Here is a 24,725-nt window from a genome sequence, read left to right on the forward strand (position 1 = left end):
CATGGTTCCTTCTCTCAAGTAAAATAAATAAACAGTTTTCGGCCCATATTCACAGAAGCTTTTAGTGCTGTTAGCAGCAAACAAGTCTGGAAGACTCTGAGGAGGGTGGGTGGTTAAGTTCAGGGACCTGGGCCAAAGTCTGAACCGCCAATTTTCTTACTATGTTTTTTTATACGAGAAAGTTGAAACTCTACATAGGACTGCCACGTACAAGAGAGAATGAACACAAATGCCATCTGAAAAACTGCTTTATCTTGAAATGGAAATGAATTTTGTTCACTTTTCTTAACTATTTCACTTTAAAGTACAGCAAGCTGAGCTTTCTGGGTGACAAGCAACGCATCGAATGGACAATAGGTTTCTGAAGTATGAGCGCTAGTGCTGCAAATTGACTGTAACTGCTAGCGGATGTGGGGACAGACAAGACCAACGTCAGGAATCATATACACATGTTCATGTTCTTCTCAAAATTGTTCTGCCATCAGTAAACTACAGTGAATAATACAAGAACGGTCAAAGCCATTCATTTTACATTTACTTTTCAGTGCCACTGAAAGATGTTTGGTAGCTCTTTTTTTTTGTAGATTTGCATTTTAAAACTTCTTGAAGCTTAGAAAAGCTACTTAAATTATCAAGGAAAGTAAAAATGACAGCCATATAATTTGGCAGTCTTTCATCAATTCACACAGACTCCGTGGAATAGCCTCCTGCACTGAGCACTCGTCCTATCACACAAAACCCGGCTTCCATTAACGGCTTTGCATACAAGTGTGAAAAAGCCTGCTGGCCCGTACCAGCTAATTTTACCCCATTTACTGTATCTGCCCGATTTCTCATCCCAACTATTACTTTGTCATGCAGAGGACCTGGCAAAAAAGCAAAACTTTTGTCTTAGATTGTCAGATGTTTCAAGGTCAGTTCTTATAATAACAGGTTTGGGGTTTACCGTGTTCGTCGGCCAAAATTTTTAAGTTCCTGGTCACGTGCTCAGGATAGAGCCCGTGGGCTCTGTCCGCACTCGTTAAACAGAAGGGCGCGAGCAAGGCCCTGCGTAACCTCCGCACCGCCAGCCCAGCTGGCTAACGGGCGCCTTCGCTAATGCACCGCGCAAGAGGACAGCCGCAGTCAGCCGGTGCCGCCTCATTTAATCCCTCTCGTGCGACTGGAACGACCACTTGACGTGGTCTCGGAACGGGTCGGGATCCCTTACGTTCATAATAATGACCGCCGGGCACTCCACTTGACCTTCTGCAGCAAGCGCTAACCGCGGAGGCGTGCAACGGAAGCGTCCTCCGGGCTAGCCACTAATCCGCTCATCAGATGCGAATGCCGAGCTAACGGCGCTAATCACCGCCATCCTTTGGTGCTCGGCTTCCCCCGACTGAACTGCAGTAACATTACCAACCGACCAAAAAAAAAAAAGTTCGCCATTTCCCCCAATGCAGACTCCATATCTCACAGCGCACACTTAACGGCGTGTGTAACGCAAGACTGAAGGTCTTTACCTTTTGTTAACACTTGCCTGCATTCTTGGGCATGTATTTTCCTACTGAGGACAATGGTAAAAGCTTAAGCTTCGGTGCTTGTTTACAAATAACCAAGTGTTTATGCTCTGAGAAAACACTGTGTCCTGAACTGCACAACCTTGTCTATCATTGGACCTTGTTCAAATATTTCAGGGTGGACACACAAAATTGCTTTCGCAAACAAGGTTAAGTGCTTCTGGGAAGCACAGCTATAAAATCCATTATGGAAAGAAACAAGCCCTTGAACTTGAATTTCAGGCTTTGAAACTTGAACTGTAATGAATAAAACTTTAAAACTTTCAGTAACAGAAATTTATTATTGTCACAAAAGAAAAAAACACATAAAAGGTTTTACCAGTAAGAACCGGCCTTGGAGAGACAGGGTTACTTTAGCAACAGGGTACATGTGCACTGGCCCCTCCCTCTCTGCTCAGTTCCTCCTGTCAGTGGGCCTGCAGTGCTGCATGAGCACGAGTCTGATCAGCTGCTCACCAGCAGACTCTCTTCACTGCTACGGAGGACTCCAAACCACCGACTATGCCTGGAGGACTGTGTGTGTGTGCGTGTGTGTATGTTTGCACGGACGTGTGTGCGCGTGTGTGTGCGCGTCTGTATGCGTGTCCGTGTGTGTGTGTGCGTGCGTCTGTACACGTGTGTGTGTGTGTGTGTGTGCGCGTCTGTACGCGTGTGTGTGTGTGTGTGTGTGTGCGTGCGCGTCTGTGCGCGTGTCCGCGTGTGTGTATGTATGTGCTGGAGACGTTCCTGCCCTGCGCTCTCTCACAGTGAGTCCAGGCTCTGAAGTCTCCTTTCAGAGAAGAAGCGGTGTGTCTCCCGGGCGGAGGTCCGGCTCTTCCCAAAGTAGGACAGCATGGACGTGCAGTTCATCCGAGCGGCTGCCTTCTCTCCGCCCTCCTCGTCATCGTCCCTGCGCGCACACACACACACACAGACAAACACACCAGGCAGACTTCAACATTTTTTACATTCACACAACCTCCCCCCCTCCAACCCACATCCCAGAACATCAGCCCTGCTTACAGCCCTGCTATTTCACTGCTGAATCATGTTATCGGGGCTGATCTTACACATCACTGCTGAATCATGTTATCGGGGCTGATCTTACACATCACTGCTGAATCATGTTATCGGGGCTGATCTTACACATCACTGCTGAATCATGTTATCGGGGCTGATCTTACACATCACTGCTGAATCATGTTATCGGGGCTGATCTTACACATCACTGCTGAATCATGTTATCGGGGCTGATCTTACACATCACTGCTGAATCATGCTATCGGGGCTGATCGCTCGCTCGTGACGTTGTGTTTGCTGGGAACCCTGGAAGCTCGATATCAGCGAGATCCTGAGTGGGCAGATCGCCTTTCGCAGAACTCAGTGAACACGACTGCTCCTCTTTCAGCCAGGACCAAGCAGCCCCTCTGAGGACAGCTCTGTGTCACAGCGTACAAACAGAGGAGCGAGCTCCAGCTGCCCCAGGGAGCAGAGGAGCGAGCTCCAGCTGCAAACAGAGGAGCGTGAAGCCGGGAGGCCAAACACAGCACTCAGTACCCCCAAAAAAAAAAAACTAAACTGAGTTACAGAGGACTCAGCCCTGGGGTGAAGGCAAAGACAGAGCGAGAAAGGCTCGTGTCAAAGACCTAGTGCTTATGACACGGGGGTCTCATTGGCGGTCCAGAGAAATTAAAGTGAGCTTGTGTACATATATCAAAGACCTCTCGATAAGGCACCAAGACGTTTTACGAAGAAGGAATAGAGCTTAGGCTGTTTGGTGCTGGGGCTCTTGCAATCTCATTTTCAGTGTGTTTTAGTTCTCTCTCTGCCCAATCTCAGCACATCCTCCACAGCGCGGATCGCAAACTCAAATCCAGGACGGCCGCTCTGTCTGCGGGCATCTGGTGCGTTCCTGGACTTAAGTGCTTAATTTAAGTCACTGATTGGCTAAAGAGTTTGCACACATTGTTTCCAATGACTAACCTGGCTTAAAAAGAAGTCACAAAACCCAGCAGAGCATGCGGCCCTCCAGGACAGGAGTTAGAGACCTCTGCTCTACAGGAACAATATAACGTGCCTGCAATGGAACTTTCCAGTAACACTGCAATGTCCTAAAATGCTGGAATGACTGAACTCCCTAAAGCTTCAACTGGGTCTGGACCCATCAACAGAAAGGGAAGGATGGCCAGTGACCATCTCGGATGGTCTTAACTTTTTCTCAGTTCTATACTCTTCCCTGATTGGATGGGTGGGAGACCAATGGCTACTGACTTTTATCCCAGTGGTTCGGCAACTGATGAGACAAGTGTAAGGGCAGGGAGTGAAGCAGCAGAGGACAGAGAGTAGAGCTTACTAAACCAGACTTCCTGTCTCTCAAACCAGCCATCCCTTCTGCCCCTCCCTCCTCCTCCTCCTCCTCTTCCTCACCAGTGAACGGGCACGGCCTTGTCGTCCAGGATGGTCTTTGCGGTGCTCCAGCTGAACCTCACAAACTGCGGGTAGCCAAACACAGGGTCCAGATGCTTGAGCAGCCAGCTCTTGGTCTTTGGGTCTGCAGAGAGAAACCGGCTTCCTGTCATACTTCCTGTCATACTTCCTTATAGACAGATGTGTCAGATTAAATATACAGTTATGTCTTGGTGGCAAACAGTAAGGCACACGGGGGTGTGTGTGTGTGTGTGTGTGTGTGTGTGTGTGTGTGCTGAATACTAACCATTAGGATATCCTGAGCCATAATCAGTGTCCACATCACCAAGGTCTTCCACAAATCCCCAAGATGTGACTGCATGGTCCCTGGCAACCTGAACCAACACATGATCAGCATAGTTACTACAAGAATGACAACACTATAAAAAGGATGTACAGCTCATGGGAAAACAAAATCTGGATTTAAATATTGGCACATGCAGAAAGGAAAATAGAAAATAATAATTTATAATGACCAATGACAATAAAATATCAAAATTGAGCCCAACAAATGCCCAGCTCAGAAACATGCCAGGGCAACGCTGCCACTCTCAGGACAAACCAGTCAACTACATCTCTCTCACATATACACACACACACACCTTTTCTTTCATGTGATAAAAAAAAAAACAGATTACTGAATTATGCTACTTTAAATTAAAGCAGTAGGCCCAGTGTCTGGCCTACGAGCAGCGTGTTCGTCGCAGCAGCTGCGGCTACGCTAGCAGACGAGGGTAAGGCTGCCAGCGGGGATGAGTCAGGATTATAAAGGATTTGGATTTTAAAAAATGAGGACAAGGGCTCAGGTTACAGGACAGGAACAGAGGCCCGGTCCCCTGGGGCTGCTCAGGGGTGGCCCAGAGAGGACGTCTGGGGTCGAAGCGTGCCCTTTTTTTTGGGCCCCTGCTTTTTTTTAAGGTGCCTGGCCGATAACCCGCTGGCGCCATCAAGTGGCCGCCGTCCACCCACAGGCGTCCATTAGCAGCCCGATGCGACGCACGCGGTCATGTGATCGCTCGAGTCATCCTGTAAGACTATATCTCGCCGGTCAATGTCTTCAGAGCTTCGGGAACTCGCGTTGCACATTTTGCGAATGAAACGTAAATAAAAACCAACCATTGACGGTAAACGCACGGATAAGTGTCTGGTGTCTCCGTGTAAAGGTTCTTTCTGTCCAGTGTCTCCATTACTCCACACGTCTGCTTCGATAACTGACACAGCTCTCGTATCGTTTATGTAGTTTCTCTAGGGATCACTGGTCTAGCTCAGGGGGTGCATAACCAGGCCTGATCCGTTTCAGGATTTTGTGTCAATTCCTGCTCTTAATTATTTAATTTGCCTGATCATATCTTAAACTGACATTTGTATAAGTACCAGCTACAGCTGCAGACTGCGAGCGTATCTTGAAGATTACACTGTGCAGGAGCGAGTCAGTGTCGTTTACAGAGGTAAACTAAGGTAATTGGTCAGAACAGAGTTGTGCACCCCTGCTCTAGTTCCATCTCTCAGTCTGAAGGGTCTGACCTTGGCACAGATGCTCGCAGCGCTGACGATGGGGAACAGAGAGTCAGCTTTGGGGCGCACGGTCACCTCCACCCCGGGGAACCTCTGGGACAGCTTGTCCTGGTACTTCTCCGCCGGGCCCACGGTGTCCACAAACACCTGGGAGGGGGGAGGAAGGTTCCAGAAGGAGAGACGAGAGGGAAAGAGAAAAAAAAATTAACACAGCTAGCTGCAAAGCTACAGTCGAGCAGACAATGCAGTCATAGCATCAACTCACGACACGTCTGATCACAGCGTCCAATCAGAGCCGGTACCTCTTTGAGCTGCACTCCGCGGTCCAGGGCGTTCTGCACCAGGCCGATGGCCGCGTCGTGGGACAGCGCGTTCAGATTGTACTTCGCCCTGGGGGGGGGGGAAGGGGGGGGTGTGTCACACAGAGCAAGCGCTCAACACCAAGCCGCTGAACCACCACGCACGTCTCCATGACCGCACAGCGTTAAGCACAGCAAGGCCTCCGGCTGCAGCTCCGCATCCCTCCCACCAGTAGGTGGAGACACGTGTAGGAGACATTCGCAGGCGTGTGCCGACGCAGGGCCAGGCGGTTATTTTCAGCTGAAAGCCTCATTGGAGAATGCAGGCTTGAAGGTGGGGCGGGGCGACATACCGCGGCGATAATTATCGGATGCAGTAACGGCCGTCGCCACCGTGTGGCGCACTGCCTTTCTTTTCTTCCTTTCTTCTTCAATTATACCTGAGGCAGTAGTAAACAACCAAGCTACAGAGGCCGCTTGAAAGGCTTCTGGAAAAAAAAAAAACTTCACAGCTGTTATCTATGAGGCGACCATAAGACAGCCAAACAGCAGCAAGACCTTGCAGCTTCCATCTGATGGATTAAAACACATCACATGACCACATGAAAGCAGTACGACCTTGCGGCTGATTGGCTGTCCTATCAACAGCCAACAGATAACAGTCGTTATGTTTTTTTTCTTTCTCTGGGAGCATTTCACAGGGCCTCTGAAGCGTGGTTGTTTACTGCCACATCAGGAAGGATTAAAGAGATAAAGAGGCAAAGGAAGGTAATACACCATATGGTGGCGAAGACTGCCGTTGCATTCGATAATTACCATTGTGGTATATCACCCAGCCCTACCTGAAGGTAGCTGATAACTTTAAAGCTTTTGGTGCATGAAAGCCAGGTGAGGTAAATAACAGAGGCCAAATGAACACTCAATCTAAAACCTCTTTATTTTTTTCGGTAAGGGAGGACTAAATGCATGAATCATGCTGTTAATTTATGTCTACGTTCCATCCGAGTTGATTACACGAGGCACAAAACCATGAAAAACGATCAAATGATTAAAAAGTATGAACAAGCATTCAATCAACTGGAGCTGGGGCAGTATATATGGCCGATGTACATCATTGAATTATATACAAACACACTCTGAAGCGCTTCAGTGAAAATCTACCTGCTTGTATTAAAAAATAAAAAAAGCTGACCAGATTTCTTCCTAAGGGAACAGTGGGGTTCCATTGTCCTCCTGAGTGGACATGCAACCTAGCAGCTGCTTTGAGAAGCCTGCGTGGAGGAAGCTGTAATGAGGGGTGCTCGAGTGTATCTGTGGAGCACAGCGCTGGGGGTGCAGGGCATGAGTGGAGGGGTGTGTCTGTATGTTGAGTACCTCTGGAGCATGCTGGTGGAGATGGTGTTGGGAGTGAATAGCTTGTGTGGACGAGGGGTGTGTCTGTATGTTGAGTACCTCTGGAGCACGCTGGTGGAGATGGTGTTGGGAGTGAATAGCTTGTGTGGACGAGGGGTGTGTCTGTATGCTGAGTAACTCTGGAGCACGCTGGTGGAGATGGTGTTGGGAGTGAATAGCTTGTGTGGACGAGGGGTGTGTCTGTATGTTGAGTACCTCTGGAGCACGCTGGTGGAGATGGTGTTGGGAGTGAATAGCTTGTGTGGACGAGGGGTGTGTCTGTATGTTGAGTACCTCTGGAGCATGCTGGTGGAGATGGTGTTGGGAGTGAATAGCTTGTGTGGACGAGGGGTGTGTCTGTATGTTGAGTACCTCTGGAGCACGCTGGTGGAGATGGTGTTGGGAGTGAATAGCTTGTGTGGACGAGGGGAGTGTCTGTATGTTGAGTACCTCTGGAGCATGCTGGTGGAGATGGTGTTGGGAGTGAATAGCTTGTGTGGACGAGGGGAGTGTCTGTATGTTGAGTACCTCTGGAGCATGCTGGTGGAGATGGTGCTGGGAGTGAATAGCTTGTGTGGACGAGGGGTGTGTCTGTATGTTGAGTACCTCTGGAGCATGCTGGTGGAGATGGTGTTGGGAGTGAATAGCTTGTGTGGACGAGGGGTGTGTCTGTATGTTGAGTACCTCTGGAGCATGCTGGTGGAGATGGTGTTGGGAGTGAATAGCTTGTGTGGACGAGGGGTGTGTCTGCATGTTGAGTACCTCTGGAGCACGCTGGTGGGGATGGTGTTGGGAGTGAATAGCTTGTGTGGACGAGGGGTGTGTCTGTATGTTGAGTACCTCTGCAGCATGCTGGTGGAGATGGTGTTGGGAGTGAATAGCTTGTGTGGACGAGGGGTATGTCTGTATGTTGAGTACCTCTGGAGCATGCTGGTGGAGATGGTGTTGGGAGTGAATAGCTTGTGTGGACGAGGGGTGTGTCTGTATGTTGAGTACCTGTGGAGCATGCTGGTTGAGATGGTGTTGGGAGTGAATAGCTTGTGTGGACGAGGGGTGTGTCTGTATGTTGAGTACCTCTGCAGCATGCTGGTGGAGATGGTGTTGGGAGTGAATAGCTTGTGTGGAGGATGGGCGTGACTGTGTTCAGTACCTCTGCAGCATGCTGGTGGAGATGGTGTTGGGGGAAAGGATCTGCAGGGCCCAGCCCACAAAACTCTTTGCCTCATCCAGCTTGCAGAAGAGATTCTCCCTCTCCACTTCTGTCAGTGTCTTTGAATCTGAAAAAGGGAAGAATGAAACACTTCAGTGTGGTCCATGGATTCACACTCTTATAATAGCTCCCTCATCGCCATAGACGCATTCATTCCAACAAAGTACTCAATTACATTTTAAATGAAATCGGCACCCAAAGTTGGATGTTATTAAGAGGTTTCTTTGTTTTTTTATTTCACCTTGCTCCTCTGTACAAGTAAGGGACATGGGTGATTCTATAAAGACAGGCAGTTTGAGAAGCGTCTGGAAGCTGACCTGCTACCTTCAGCTCCTTCAGATCCTCCTTTCTGTCAATGGGGCAGAAGCATATTCCATAAACCATGGGCCCTGCAGCAAACAAAACACACAACAGCATCAGTATCGTCGTTTGATCCCTGCCCTGAGAACCTGCTTTTTGAGCTGGAATTTTTTGTTATAAATAAATAAAGGCAGTTCAGCCTTAGTCTTTGACTACACACATCCACACAGTCATTTCTTGTGTGAATTATGCTGGATCTCAGTTGGGACCTGCCGTTTTTCAACAAATTAGTCAAGAGCATACAATTACTATTACTAAAATCCTATTTTTAACCCTGCCAAACAGCCTATCTGAACATATTTCTTATGAAAGCACACAGCTTCTCAAAACCTTTCACACTTCTTAACTAATCTGTGGTACTCTCCAAAATATTTTTTTCAAAACCAATTCATATCCACCAGGTGCTGACTTGTACTCAGAAGTACAGAAATTCATCTGGACTATTCTCCCTCTCACTCATTTCTCAACAGGGTATATTGACTGCATAAAATGCTGCACATATAATTAGAAATTTCATGCACTTGGTTTCTGATAGTTATACAGTAATTAGGAAAATGCTGCCATCTACTGACAACTGTTTACAATACAGACATATTCAAACAGGTATGCAAGTTCTCATGCATCACATACAAAAGAGATGCACAAAATCTACCCAGACAGTCTTGGAAAAGCCAGTCCTCATACAATAGGACGGAGTGTGGCACAGTGGGTAAGGAACTGCGCTTGTAACTGAAAGGTCGTAGGTTCGAATCCCGGGTAAGGACACTGCCGTTGTACCCTTGAGCAAGGTACTTAACCTGCATTGCTTCAGTATATATCCAGCTGTATAAATGGATACAATGTAAAGTGCTATGTAAAAAGTTGTGTAAGTCGCTCTGGATAAGAGCGTCTGCTAAATGCCTGTAATGTAATGTAATGTAATGTGTAAGAAATAATGCTGATATCAAAATGTATTAAATATGCAGTGATGACTGTGCCAAATATACAGGACATACATAGGCTACAATGTTTAAGGCGTTTCAATGGGCTACTAGTGTGCACATTTTTTTCCAGAACTGGACAGCAATGTCAATGTCGGAAAGGATGCCGATTGGGACAAATCAATAGACATTCTAGTTTCAATGCCGGCATCACAAAGAAAACAGATTTGATCAATGTGTGCTAAATACGTTTTTACTTAAGAATCAAGTTATTTCAATTAGGCGTTTTTCCCCACCTATGAGGGGTCTATGCACCCATCGCAAGTGCGTTACTTCGATAGGATTTTTGGCTGGACCGCAACAGCGGGGCCAGCCCAACAAACGCGAATGTCTGTGACTGAGTGAGTAAGTGAGTGAGTGATGAAGTTACACCATTGGTCGGCCAAGTTATCAAGTTACACCATTGGTCTGCCGGTCCATCCATATATTAGGTTTTGACCTGGTCTTGTTAGCTAGGACGCCGCTTAGTTAGGGAAAGCAAGGACGGACCAGCAGTACAGAAGATGACTAACAGCTCACCAAGCACGGGTCCTCTGCCCGCCTCGTCGATGCCCAGGCAGCAGTCAGTTGTCCGGCAGATGTCCGGAATGGCGGAGGACAGACGACAGCTGACGGAGTTGTCAGCTTCAAAGTCACCCAGATCCATTGCTCGTTATCAGTTGTCTAAGGCTCTAGAAAACACACCCACAAACTGAGGGTGACAGGGCGAAGTGTGAGACAAGATTAGCAATCGAGGTAGTCCACAATTCCAACCTAGAAAGTGCATACATCCAACGCCTCTGTAGATAGTCAATGCTAGAAACTTAGCGAACGTTAGAGTTGTCACAGCTCTCAGCCAACTGGTCACTTCAGAGAGCTAGGTTAGTAGTAGCTCACTCAACAGCTACAACACCTATCGATACATCGCTAGCTAGCAGTCTTGTATTGTTATACTGTGATCGTGAGGAAATGTGTAGCTAGCTAACAATCCGTAACGTTAAGCGCAAGCAAATAAAATAGTGCGCCATTGCATTATTATTTAACGCTAACAAGATAAATCGCTAGCAAGAGCCGGGATTAGTAGCCTAGGTCACCAACGTTAATATTAAGATGAAAATCCGGCGATATCAGAATGAGTACGCATATAAATGTTACTTACCTAACTAAATTATGTAGCAGTAGGCAGCTAACTATCGTTAGCTCAACCAACTACTAGCTAAACCAGCATAGTTCCCTTTACATTAGCCAACTAGCCGAAGTAAGTCTTGTTCTTGATAGTGGTTGTATTGTCGGCTAATTTAGCAGAAACAAAATAACGCAACGAAAGTGATGCAGACTGTTCAATTTGCTAGGTTTTGTTAACACCTGTTTGAAAAGTGAAAAATGAGCCCAGTTGAATAAGTTGTGTTGTTGGTTAGTAAACACTGTCATACTCACAGATTTAGTGAAGTTTCCGGTCTGCGAAGCGTTTGATTTGGCGCGCTGATCAACTCAACTTCAAACTTTGACCTTTAGCTTTTCAGAAATCCGAAATGCGACAGAAAACTGCATCATGTAGTTTATTTGAAGTGGGAAACTACATTTTAGAACAAATATAAATGTTATTGACAATGTTAATGTGTATTCCCATATTACATTTTAGCCTGACAATTATAATGTCGCTAACACTGATTTCTTGGATATGACATTTTATGTTAATATCCGACAACAAAATTAGAAGAAAAAAAACTAAAAATGCACAACGCACTTGCAACACAAACTAAAGCCATGTTTATTAACTGTTGCCAGCAAGCTGGCTGATACAGTTGGTGTGTTTTCTTGCGATTAAAAAAACGAGTTATATTTCGTAAGCCACGAGCACCAACAAACGTGCAGTTATCAAATTACCAGGACATATGATATTTACAATGGATATTACAAATAAATTGTACAACTGTCAACTTTGTTACATGCGCATTGAACTGCAACACTCCACATCATGGAGCGGCTTAGTTCGCTCTCGCGGGAGGTTCTGGGGGCGTGTAAAAAGGGTCAGCGCGAGATTGCTAGCACGTTCAGAGCAACTTCTTTCTTCGCTGCTGTAAGGAGGTAAGTCAAGTGCATTGTGCGTAGTTTGCGGCGTTTTACGCATCTCAATCAGACAAGCCTGAAATATGAGTTTTTGTGCAATGGAACGCATTTGTCTGCATCTATGTTTACACACTGTGATTTTATTTGGAATGTATCATATCTCTATAATTCAAAGGCGCTGTAACGCAGTTAGCCTATTTGGAGAGAAGCTGTGCGACGGCACATTACAAGGATTAAACAAAAGAAAACGACTGAGTGCGTTTTTTGTATCACCCCCACTTGCTCACGGTTTTAAACTACATAACCAATTTTATCTGTGGATATTTTGGTTGCAGGGGGAGTTGATAGGCTGTCGCAGAAAGATAATTACAGCATAATGAGGTTATCTGGATTCAATTTAATATAAAATATTACGCCTTAGCTATGTTTAAGTTCCAGAGCATCAAGTATAGCCCTATGGTTTAATGAAGTTTACTAACATGGTTGCGCAGCGGTTTTGCAAACGTATTTAGTCATTCATCTGAGTTTTTACAGCAACTAATGGGCTTGAATAATCAATGGTATAATACAATTATTTTTAAACCTTCTGCAGTTTAATGTAGTTTACCAAATGTAGTCTGAATGCTTTGATCTTTTTCCAAAAGTAAAAGTAGGCTAATAATAAAGCTCTGATGTTGGGTTGGAGTTTAACTACTTTATGTAATTAGGCTAACAGTAGCTTTAATGGAACAAAGAGCTTATTTAGTTTTTTGCTGAGTCATTCACGTCAGAACACCGGTATATAAGAAGGGTTTTTTTTATTTTAAAGAGGATCACAAATTCGTCAGTGTGCTTTTGTTATATTTATGTCGATTTACAGTCAAATGATTGATTATAAAATAACAAAATGCTCAATACAATGCACATTACCTTTGGTTTTTAGCATTATTTAATACGAAATTTACAAGACGTCTTAAGAAGAACAGCCAATAGAATTTGATAATCCACAGTGGCTGTGCATTAAGGCTCAAAATTACTCGGGCAGTGAAAGGTCACTGTTTTTTTTGTCAAGCAGCAGAACAACTGACTTGCATGTGACTGCCTTAGTTTTGCTTCTCTAACCCTGTAGTATGATCTGGGTTGGGGGGAATAACGGGCGGTTCATTTGACCTGGAATCCAGTGGGGGCTTCTCTCTCTTTACAGGCCTTTAGCTGAGCTTACTTTCATCGCTCAGTCTGTTGGCTATTTTGCCTCTATTGTGAATAATGTCTCACTATGTTTAGGGGGGAAAAAACACTCGGATTCTGTGTCAGTATCTTTGACAAACATATGAGCAGAATAAATGACGTAAAAGGTAGAAATGTTGCAGTGGCATAGTGTGCTTCTTGAGGGTGCCTTCAAACTGGTACCTGATGTAGAAAGCTGTGAGGGTGGCCTGTTCCTAATCAAATCTTTTGCCTGTTTTACCCATCCACTGTTCACAGTTGTCAGAGTTGTCACCATGTCTGCTGGGAACGCTAAGATCGGACAGCCTGCCCCCCAGTTCAAAGCCACAGCTGTAGTGGATGGGCAGTTTAAAGACATCAAGCTGTCCGACTACAAAGGTGAGTGTGCGGTTTACTGAAGGCGGGACCAAAGGTTTTCAGCCTTGGATTTTGGCAGCAGTACCTACGAGCGCACACCCTTAAGTGTCTGGGCGGTTGGTCCGTTCAATGGCAGTGTGAATGAGGCGGAAGGAAGTGTAATGCTTTCCCAGCACCTCCATTTCTCTTCTCTTCTCTTCTCTTTCTGTGATGCGCAGGGAAGTATGTGGTGCTGTTCTTCTACCCGCTGGACTTCACCTTCGTGTGCCCCACCGAGATCGTGGCCTTCAGCGACCGGGCCGAGGAGTTCCGCAAGATCGGCTGCGAGGTCATCGGCGCGTCTGTCGACTCGCACTTCAGCCACCTGGCTTGGTGAGATGATTGGGGAGTCGGGGGGGGGGGGGGAGGTGGTGGGGCGGGGGTGTGGAGGGAGGGTTAAGGGGTAGAGGGATGGAAGACGTGTCACGTTGCTCCCGTTTCTCCACTGTTTTCTTTTCCTGTTTCATTGCCGCACATTGTGATCCATTATTCTGTATGCACATTATTCTGTTTGAAATTATTTTCCCCATATACACTTTGTTAAAAGGTACCAGTGAAAATAAGGGTGGCAGAACTGTCATAATTGGAAATTACTTCCTTGATTCCCCAGTCATCTCATCACTCAGTCCTCTTGTTGTTCCTCTGAAGGAAAACTTTTCCCACAGTCTGGACCAGTACCTCTATGTGAGGCATCTACATAGGCGATTCTTTTTTTCTCTTCGTATATTTCTGATAACATTTTTTTTCCAAAGGATGCTTTATCCACGGTTCTTGGAGCCAGTTAATTCAGCCAAAATTTTTTGCATCTCTTTCTGTTGAACTGTTGCAGTCAAGTTCACAGCATCAGAATCTCTCTTGGCAAAATGTAAAAGCGTAAGTGTGGAATTGGGGCCTAGTCAGGAATGCTGATTCGGCTCTCGGGACTGGGGGGTTGTAAACGTGCGCCTGGAGGCGTTCTCTGGCTCCACCCCTCCCCCACCCCCGGGGTTATCTCCTCTGTGTCTCAGTGACCTGCTGGACTCTGATAAGGCCCAGTGTTTGAATTAGCTGACGGGGAATCTTTGATACGGAGAAAGCATAACGGTCACGTCTCTATCAGTACTGGCAGAATTCAGTAAATTTTACAACAGTTTTGGGATTGTCCTCTATGTATTTGCAGATATAATCATATGTAGTTTTGAATTCCCATTAGCTTGTGTTGTGATGAGAAATATTAGTGTTTCTGAAATATTTTTTTTTAAGTAATCATATATATGCATGAGTGGACTTAAGCAAAAGAAACAAGGTAAAACATTGGCAATCAACTTATTTTCAAATGAAAGTGTGGATATATGTATTTTACTCTGTTATTTAAATGGTCTTAGTTTAAAGTGGAAAAAGTGTTTTGTGAGGTATGAGATCCTGAAGTAAAAATGAAACTTGAATACTCCTGAATATTAAGTGTGATCCAGTGAAACCCTTTGCCATTAGAGTGCCATACTGCGTCCCCTTTTTATTTCCTACCCTGTCTACACTCAACTTTCGCCTGTAGCGACTTGGTTCTGATCTGTCCCGGTTTCCATCCAGGATGGGTTATCCTGAGTGTCCTCATATGCCCTGTTAACCCCTCCCCCTCTCTGAAAGCACTCTTCAACCGTCTTCCAGCTGACCCTGCCCCAGCCCCTGTAGTACCTTCACACTCAGAGCCAGGGTGTCTCAACTGCCATATACTGGATTTACTGCCACCCTGTTCATGGAGGATATTTTCTCTGGGACCACAGAGACCAAACATGGAGTAGCATCTCTGTAGGCCCCTTGCCTCCAGTCTAAAGATCCCGTAGAGAGTAAGAGCCGGTTCATTGATTGAGACGTGCTCTGTGTGAGCAACATGCTTTACACCAGAGCGTGCAGCACTTCCTAGTGTCTGGGCCAGTCACAGCTTAGGCTGTTAGCCTGGTCACTGCCCACCTCAGCTCTGGTGGGGAAACAGTCAAGGAACTGTTCCTTGCTTTTATTATGCTTTTTGGGGTGTCCTTTCTGTTGCAGTTTCCCTCATTTTTGAGGTTGATGGCAGGGAGGTCCACCGGGGGGCTGTGCTGCTTTTTGAGAAGGGGAGGGACAAGGGGAGGGAGAGCTGGAGCTGGAGCTGCTGCTTGCCTGGGGAAAGCTCTGGAAGAGAGTCCCCTCAGTCAAGCACCTCTCTGTTATGTTTTCTGAGGTTTTCGGCCCGTCACCGTGATGTCATTGACCCCGTCAGTAAGGGGTCCTCTGTGATGTCAGTAACGTCGTTTGTGTGCGCCCTCTCGCCGCAGGATCAACACTCCGAGGAAGCAGGGGGGGCTGGGGGCCATGAAGATCCCCCTGGTCGCCGATATGACCAAGTCCATCTCCCAGGACTATGGGGTTCTGAAGGAGGAAGATGGCGTTGCATACCGGTCAGTCTTGCACTGAACGCTGAGCCTTTAGCCTGGGTTTACTAGCCTTACCAATGCTACACTTATCACTTTGTCCTCAAACACATGTCACTGCTTATACTATAGATAGCACTTCAATTTACATTTTCACTGGTTTATATATGTACTACTATTAAGGATTGCGATTTGGACAATTTGCCTGAACCTTTATGTATGCACTTAGATATACAGGATATTGCCCTCCATAAAAGTATCTGCTAAGTGCCTTAACGTACTATGTAAATTTACAAAAGCTCTGTGTAAACAGAAATTTCTGGTTTGGGTGTGTGTTTGCAGAGCAGTTTGCATATGTATTTGTCTGTCTAATGTCCACTTGCATGCATTATTGCATTTGCTGGGTTGCCCTTCTCGATTCACCGTGTTTAAAAGTCCTATCTCTTGTATTTTACTATATCTATGTGCATGGGTGGTGAAACATGGTGTACCCCAAGAGTTTCACCTTCTTTCTTACCATCAATCCCCCTTTGACCATTCACACTTCCCCTCCGTGTTCTCTGTGTGTAGGGGTCTGTTTGTGATTGATGACAAGGGCCTGCTGAGGCAAATCACCATCAATGACCTGCCCGTGGGCCGCTCTGTGGACGAGACTCTCAGGCTGGTGCAGGCCTTCCAGCACACCGACAAGTATGGAGAAGGTGAGAGAGTGACCATTTTTTTTCTGAAGGTGATGACATCACATTATACATATATACATATATATATATATATTTTTTTTTCCCCCAGGGAAATTTTAAGCGTATTTGTGGTGTGTGCTGGTTCCCTAGAGAACTATGAGAGCTGGCCTAATAAGTGTTTCTGTGCGTCGTTAAGCTAAATGCCGTGTTTTCTCCTGCGCGCACAGTGTGCCCTGCTGGCTGGAAGCCTGGCAGTGACACCATTATTCCTGATGTGCAGAAGAGCAAGCAGTTCTTCTCCAAGCAGAACTGACTCCGCCCAGCCTCCGCCTGTCCTGTTTGTCCCCGTCCCTTCTGAGCTTTGCCGTTTGGCATTTACTCTCATTTGTTGTCGTTCGCTTCTTAATTACGGCCAGGTTTTTCGCACCGCCAAATTCAACTGTCATTTCCCAAGCACTTCGTACAGACGCAATAGTTTGACCTCAGTATCGTGAACAAATAAGCCGTCTGTATTTGAGTTCTCAAAAGTCCCAAGCACTGGAAGCATTTCTGTTTTACTTTAGATGTTAAAAATGTTTAATATTTTGTACCTGACAATTGTTCTGTAATTGGTTTATCAAATGAAGGCAGTGAAATGTAATGAAAATGTCTAATTAATAAATCTGAAAAGGTTGCAAGGCTCTGTGAATTTTTTTTTTTTTTTTTTTTACACCTCCTGCATCAGTCACTGTTGTGGATGTCAGGATTTGTGCCACTTGGTTATGACTGCATTTCCTTTGTCTGCAACCTGGGTCTTTTGGCATAGTGAGCTTCACCCGCAGATGGGCCATTTTGGAAACCTTTTGGTGAAAGGCTATGGTTAGTTCTGCTGGGAGGCACCTCCAAGGAAAACCGGATTGCTACTGGAAGTGCTGTTAGAAGACCAGTATATGACATACTTCCTCAATCAAGTAAAAAAAAAAAAAACTCTTCCTCAGTGAGATGATGAGGCCACTGAACTGCAGGAGGCTTGTCCAACCAACAGCTTGACTTGCTTTGCTCTTTAAAAACCTGTGGCCAATGTTTCTTAACAGACAATGTTCTGTCCGTTAACAAATGGGAAAGAGACCCTTTAGAAACAAGCGGGGAATGAAAAGATGTTGAAAACAATTTCCGAATTGACACTTATGGAAATTTTGTTAATTGGGGTTTATAGACCTCAGTGGGGGAGCTTAGAAATTCCTAACTTTTAAAACAACCTGAAGAATTCAGTTTCGTCATTGAAAACAATTTCCAGATGTATAACCCTGCATACAGAGAGTATTTGTGCATATTAAAATGAGCACCTTTTTACCTTATAAGGCAAATTACACAAGCAAAACCTCAGTCCCTTACGTATGCAATTATGCCCTGCATCATTCCCTGTGCCGTAAGAAACAAAGTCATCAGAGGTGTATTAGGAAGTGATTATGGCTGTTCAATTTTTGATGTCATGACGCAGATTTGCGCAAATCATTTTTGTGAATATATGCGTAGTCATACTTCAGCTATTATGGTTCATAATGGCACTAATTAAGTTCTTATGGTAAAATTGCATGTAAATTTCTTTTTTTTTGTTACCACCTTGTAGCTAATAGCTTCTATAACCACGCAGAAAAGACAAAGTGGAAATGGGCCATTATTCTGTGACAGTATTTGTAGCAGGATGTGCCTGTTCAGAAGCTTGCCACTAGGTGGCACCATGTCATTCAAGTTGTGAACATGTGTGGCGTTGTTAGCCTGTCAATGACTTGCAATTAAGCACTCGTTTTGAAATGCGCCAAAAGCCAGCATACATCCTGACCCTCCACAACTGGAATTGTACGCCCTTAATGAAGACCCACTTTGTACGCCCTTAATTAAGATCCACATTAGTTGTATGAATAGCTGTAATATTCATATACTGCTCATTGAGAACTCACTCATTAGCTTGTCATCACTTGCATATCTTTTCTGGTATAATCTGACTTTTCTTTGGGAAACTGCTCAGTCACTGTTGGTTTGTGGTTGTGTCTGAAGGGGGTAGTTGGCTGAAGCTGTCCACTAATTGGTGTAGTGGGGGTGAATTGGCCTTGGCTGGTGTTGGTGATGAGATGTATAATTTAACCTGATCCCTGCATGAGCTTGGACAGTGAGTCAGAGCGGTAATTATACCTTTGCTCACACGCCCCTATGGAATCTTTCCTCTCTGTGACCTACTGTAGGAAAATCAGATGGATGCAATGATATACCGTTGTATTTTTTTCAAAGGGCCAGTGATTGTTCGTATTATATTTCAGTTTCTCAACAAAATCACATATTTCCTCCAGCAACAGTGCCACCACCCATGAAGGCACTCTGTTCAGATACCAAAGGCTTTCTGTAAGAATATAAGCTTTAATCTTAGTGGCCTTCTGGTACAAATACCAAAGATGGTTCATAAACCACAAAAATTATGAAAATGCTTTTAAAATGGGATGTTGAATTGTTATTCTATATACAATCCAAACATGCCTTATGCATTACGATGAATGTGTAATATATTCTCATTTGGAATCAAACAAAAAGGCAAGCATCATTCACTCTATCCATTGAATATAAGTGGGTTCCATATATTTCCCATATTTAAGGGACTTCTAAAGGTGCTTCCAAGATCAGTGGAATTAACTGCTTCAAGTTCCAAGACATTCTAGTAAAACACCTGGCATCTCACTGCCAGGAAGCGCATACTTGGCTATAAAAGAATCTTTCATCCTTTTCATCAAGACAATGATCCCAAGCATACCTTAAAACCAAGCGAGAGCCATTTAACTGACCACAAAATGACTGTTTTGCAATGCCCATCTTAGTCTCCAACCTTGAACCAGATCAAAAATGTGTGGTTTTAACTGAAGAGAATAGCCTACATGTGATCTGAAGGTTCTTGAAAGATTTTGTAGAGTGTGTGTGTGTGTGTGTCTGTGCGCGCGTGTACAGAGACACACACATACATGCAGTGCAGTGACAGCATAAATAAGAAATAACTATAATAGGAACCATATAGTCTGCTGATATGATTGTTTTTCTTCAATTGATTTTGATGTTAGGCTAGAGAAAGCAGATTTCTTTTTTTCCCATAATAGTTCTTAAAAAAACAACTAATAATTCAACACATGAGTGATGAAGGGACAAAACTTGCAGAAAGTTGGTGGGGGGGAGGGGGTGTTTAAATCTTTGAACAACATGCAGCATACAAACATCTTCGGCACAGCCTAGCAACACTTATTTACACCATTATAAGTGCACCCCTAAGCACAACTTCAGGGTGAAGGGCTTTTTCCCCTTGTGGTTTCATTCCACTCTGAAGAGCATGTTTTGAATCTTTACAGATATGGGTCAAGGTTTCAACGTTCTTTTGATGTAGGTTCTTTGATTCCATGTCAAGCTCAAAGAAATACCAGGTTAGTGAACTGTGGCACAAAATGATGGCTTTGTGTCGTGCTGACAAGAGGGACTCCAGTTAATAAAATCCTCCCTGTTTTTTTAGGTCAGCTTTACTATTCTGATATGAGCACTCCAACCACAGACAACGTAAATGTAGAATTGGCCTAATTGATCTTTTACACGTCAGCATAAAAATGATAGAATGTCAGATTGAAGAATACAACTTTGTGGGGGGGGGGGGGGGGGGGTGTTATAAAATCAACAGGGATAATGTTCATGGTTGCTGGCTCCTATGAAATGTTATAGGACACACTGATATGAAACAAGAGTGGACGCTCTTCATTCCTGAGATACACTTTGATATAGCCATTGATAAAAAGCCTCAGCCTCATTTTTTTGTAGGTGGTGGGAAATTGGATTGTATACTATTCTTTTTAATGCGATAACATTTAATATTCTGTGTATAGTTTACTGCATGTGCCTATGTATATTGTTGACTGATACTATGCGTGATTATATCGTGGAGGATTATTACTGAATTTCATTGAGTGGTAATGGTTAATTGACTTTGACGTATGCATGCTCGTCTCCATATGTGACATCATATACCTGGGTTGACATCAGACACCAGGTGACCTACACCAGGTGACCTACTAGGCCTACTAGTCTATAAATATGGGTGAGGACAAGGTACTTTTAGTTTGACCTGATGAAGATCCACTACGGATCAAAGCACTGCTTGACACCAGTGAAATATTTATAAGGAATTCTAGTGTGCAGACTCTACTTCAGCTCTACTGACTCTAAGCCTAGCCATCTAGGCCAAATGGTGTGCGAGAAAGCTCATATTAACCAACAGTTAAATTTTAGACTTTCTTAACAACAACGCTTGCCAGCCTATCAGTTCATCTTCGGTAATTTCACAGCATGCACGCAGATTGCTGTCAGAAATATGTGCAAGTGTGTGTTAGTATTCCAGTGTAAAACATTCAATAAGAAATAAGATTGTGAGGATTCAGCCATTTTTTGAGAGGTCAAAAAAAATTGTCAGTAAGAAGACTGAACCAAAAGGTTCGTGATTTATTGTTTTCACCGTGTACGATGGAACTCTTTTTGCAAACTGGGTGGAAAATCAGCAGTTATATTTTTATCTCCTTTCTATTTTTCTCAGTGCTTGTTTTGGGAACTTGACAGCGGTGGCAGTGATATACACTGTGGGGAAACTCCCCGTTGCTACTTTGTGTAACGTTGACACACGCCACACGGACACGAAGAAAATACCTCTAAGCAAAATGAAAAGAAAAACACGCCACCATTCTAACTGGCAACGTAGGCGGGGGTTCCCGGAAATATTTTTTGCTGTGACGTCTCCAGCACGAGAAGTTACCATATATGGGCATATTCCTGTGCGTTAGTAGGGGAAAGGCCCCGACGCGCTTACGTCACAGACGTCAAGGCAGTCTAGAATTAGGTGCATAGGTATCACGAATCCGCCGAAATTGTTGTTCTATTTTTGCGGTTCCGGTCAGTTTGCTTTGGCTAAAAATAATAATAATAAACTAGTTTGGATCATCTTTGATATGAAGAAATTCATTGTCTTGAATTACTTCTCTGTAATAATGTTATATATTTCCACCAAAAACACACAAAGAGAGGAAAGTGATTTCACAAAGTATTTTACTTAAATATATTTTGTACAAAAAGAAAGACAAAAACTTACACAAAACGAGTTTTTCAGGGTCAACCTGACAAAAGACAATAACTTATTTCTTGGAATGTAGCATCAAACGACAATACATTTGTAAACACAAAGCAATAAAACGCCTCCTTTATTGGTGATACTGTATGGTGGGCGCTGACTTTGTAAAATGAGCTGTGCATTACAGCCAAAAGTACCATTTAACGATCGATAAAAAAATGAATGAACCATTTTCTGTACATCAGCTTTTAAAAACAAACCATTTCATTTTCAAATGAAAACATGCAGATGAGTTGGTCTAAATAGTCAATATTCCAGTGCTCTAACGTTATTTGTTTAACAAATAGCCTAAAAAACATGAACATATCTTCCAGTGTTTTGTTCAAAGCAATGTCCTTCACCGTCGGCCGTTTAAAACGACTTAAGCTTTGACGTTAACATGAGTTGACAACCACTGCTAACATGTGTCATAACTTTCTGTTTGAGCTGAGCCACTTGTTCTCGTAGCACTGAAGCAGTGTTTGAGAGTCCGGCATTGTCCGACTTGAGAATTTTAACTTTGTCCTCCAGACGGGAGATACGCTCAAGTTTGCGTCGCCTGCATTTAGTCGCTGCCAGTCGGTTCCTTAATTTCTTGCGCTCTGCCTTAATTCGCTCTTGGTTTTCCATGTCGATTGGTGACATTGGCGGGGACCCGTCGCTGCTCTGTGTATCAGGAACGGTTTGAGGTTCCTCTTTCAGAGCCATGAGCCGCTGCTGATGTAACCCTTGTCCAGGCAAGGAATGCTGAAATAGCTGCGAGCCGTGGGTCGTTGTTTGGTGATGTTGATACTGGTGATGCGGCAAGTAGCTGATGGTGGCTGTAGGATAGTTGGACGCAGACGTGAGGTTAGTGTTCGATGAACAAGCGTTCAGTGTTGTGTATACAGGAAGTTCAGGTTGCAGAGAAGCACCGAAGACACTAGAGGCCGCAGTGCAAGTCGTCACACCGCCGGCTCCTATAGAAACGTTTGGAGGGGGCATCTGGTTCATCTTGTGGAGTTCGTCCAGAGCTTTTACGAAACCCTCAGCGAAACCCTCCTGTTCCTCGGTGATTCCCCGGGCGTAGAAGTACTGGCCAGGGGTCGGTGTAGTGGTAATAACACCGTTGCTGTTTTGGATGATCAGTCTCTCCAGTTCTGGAGAAGCGAGCTTCAGTGAGCCGACGTCTTCGGCCGAAGCTGGGTAGAAATCGGTCTCGGTTCGCAGCTGGGACTTGAGGTTCCGATAAGGCTCGGTCAAGTTCAAGTTCATGTTCTGGTTAAGGAGCTTGTAGTCGTGAAGGGCAGCGTCTGAGTGACCATAAGCAGAAAGAAACGAGTCGTCATGATAAAACGGTTGTTCCATTTTTGTAGACATACGATTCAAAGCACAAAATACTAACAGCAGACGTTTGTTGAGAGAAACAATATCGATTCCTGGTTCAAATGAACACCCCGCTCAACAAATCAAGAGCAAACCCTCTTGAATGTCTTTTCAGCACTGAGATGCCCCTCAATGACAGTTTTAAATTCAAGCTCAGTTGTATGAAAGAACAGAAGAAAACTCCCAAAGTAGTTGAGCGCTACTGTACCAAGTCAAAAGATGCCGTTATTCTTGACAGTTGTATCAAAGTGATGTCCGATGTCTAATTCGTGGTTGTTCTCCGTTTCTGAGACGGTACAGGCGAAAGTTTCATAGATCTGCCTTCATGCAGCTTCGTGATGTATTGGATCTACGTCCCGTCAAATGTGCGTATTGCCTGTTCTCGGAGCTGCCGCACTCAATTTATATACACACAGCCAGACAAGCGTGGCCAGGACATCGTTGATTGGTTGGGACTAACGACGATTCAACTCCACGCCCAGAAACGTCGGATGGGGGATGACGTTATTGCCAGGAACTGTTGCGATTGTAAACAAGCCTTGAGGCGAGAGGAGGAGGTAACATTAACGTATAAGTTTGAGCAGACCTTTTTACTCTTACTTTTTAAACGCTATACAATTCAGCGCGCAGTTAAATCATATCAGATTGTGTGTGCGGTTACATGGTCAGGGCGTTCGCTGTCTTGCTAATTACACTTACTCCAGCAATATACGGTTGTTAGGCTACAGCAAGACATGACTAACATTAGCTCGTTTTAACCATATTACATTGGATTGTTTGCTAACTGTAGACACGTGACTGTGTTTTCCTCGTTTACATTTAGTTAGCATTAGTTAGCTTTCCTCTCGAGTTGCGCGGTTGATTTTAGACAATTCGCATGCCCAAAAAGCTAGGATTCGACTTTGGTAGTGCGCTACGTAGCCACATTAGCATCGCGGCCATAACATTCCTGCGAGTGAAACATCGGAAGTTAATCTGTTGCTGTTACGATGGCCGACTGAGCGAGTACGGTTGCTATAGCTGTCGGTCATCTTAAGCCGCCGCCCCCAGCTTGCCCGTAAAATGTCAACGGCATACTCGCATCAGCTAGTCTGCTACTGACGAAGACAAATTGTAACTAGTTGTATTAGCAAGCTACTATCGAAAAGGGTCCTCGATTTCCAGAAAATAAACTTTAAATTTACGTTAATTGTATCGTATGGACATGTTAGCTGTTGAAGCAATTAATTGTTGGCAATCTAACGTTAATTGATGAGTAAGACTGGTAGCATTTTTAAACAATCCCGCTGTTTTCAAAGTTTTACCTTAGTTCATGGTTGGTGAAATTACCACAAACATCTCTTTTTAGAATTGAAAATCAGCTCTGAAACGTTACGGGTGTGACTAACGAACGTGCCATACCGCCACGACACACCCACGGCAAAAGGGGATGTGGGCTTAGTTTTTCTCAAGTTTCAACCCACTGGAACCATTAACTGTTCACAGATCATCTTTTACTGGCTGTCTTCATAAAATAAAGCGACAGTGACAGGGCATGTCAACCCTCCTGTAGGCCTATCCTCATTAAATTAAATAACGATCTAGGCCTATTTGACCTCATCTGGTTCCCATAGCAATTCATTAGCCTAGCTATGGCAAACCGCCGGATACGGTTTTACGAAACAAGTTCACAGCACTCCCAGTCTGGCATTCGTGGATATACATTTTGGGTGCTGAAAGAC

At 44.6% G+C, this 24,725-nt stretch overlaps 3 protein-coding genes across 4 annotated transcripts; 1 reads left to right on the top strand and 2 right to left on the bottom strand.

Annotated features, from left to right (window-relative positions):
* Positions 1 to 1,815: 1,815 nt before the first annotated feature.
* Positions 1,816 to 11,274, bottom strand: rnaseh2a (ribonuclease H2, subunit A). 2 transcript variants are annotated; one of them, XM_064323987.1, is made up of 10 exons: positions 11,180 to 11,274; positions 10,283 to 10,454; positions 8,741 to 8,812; positions 8,364 to 8,490; positions 5,825 to 5,912; positions 5,532 to 5,669; positions 4,255 to 4,342; positions 3,969 to 4,092; positions 2,178 to 2,451; positions 1,816 to 2,075 (listed from the first exon to the last, which is right to left on the bottom strand). In XM_064323987.1, exons 2-9 carry the CDS (start codon positions 10,407 to 10,409, stop codon positions 2,304 to 2,306), a joined length of 912 nt encoding a protein of 303 aa, XP_064180057.1. In that variant the 5' UTR covers positions 10,410 to 10,454; positions 11,180 to 11,274; the 3' UTR covers positions 1,816 to 2,075; positions 2,178 to 2,303. The 2 variants fall into 2 exon arrangements, with proteins under 2 accessions (XP_064180057.1, XP_064180056.1); XM_064323986.1 differs by lacking the exon at positions 11,180 to 11,274 and adding an exon at positions 10,902 to 11,173.
* A 396-nt stretch (positions 11,275 to 11,670) lies between these two features.
* Positions 11,671 to 17,154, top strand: prdx2 (peroxiredoxin 2). Its single transcript, XM_064323988.1, has 6 exons — positions 11,671 to 11,830; positions 13,277 to 13,396; positions 13,594 to 13,747; positions 15,706 to 15,828; positions 16,372 to 16,502; positions 16,709 to 17,154. Exons 2-6 carry the CDS (start codon positions 13,294 to 13,296, stop codon positions 16,792 to 16,794), a joined length of 597 nt encoding a protein of 198 aa, XP_064180058.1. The 5' UTR covers positions 11,671 to 11,830; positions 13,277 to 13,293; the 3' UTR covers positions 16,795 to 17,154.
* Positions 17,155 to 21,561: 4,407 nt separating this feature from the next.
* On the bottom strand, positions 21,562 to 23,491 carry junba (JunB proto-oncogene, AP-1 transcription factor subunit a). The gene is made up of 2 exons (XM_064323989.1): positions 23,213 to 23,491; positions 21,562 to 22,931 (listed from the first exon to the last, which is right to left on the bottom strand). Exon 2 carries the CDS (start codon positions 22,891 to 22,893, stop codon positions 22,012 to 22,014), a length of 882 nt encoding a protein of 293 aa, XP_064180059.1. The 5' UTR covers positions 22,894 to 22,931; positions 23,213 to 23,491; the 3' UTR covers positions 21,562 to 22,011.
* Positions 23,492 to 24,725: the final 1,234 nt, after the last annotated feature.

This window comes from Anguilla rostrata, chromosome 2 (genome assembly GCF_018555375.3).
Source record: "Anguilla rostrata isolate EN2019 chromosome 2, ASM1855537v3, whole genome shotgun sequence".
In the NCBI taxonomy this organism is placed as follows: domain Eukaryota; kingdom Metazoa; phylum Chordata; class Actinopteri; order Anguilliformes; family Anguillidae; genus Anguilla; species Anguilla rostrata.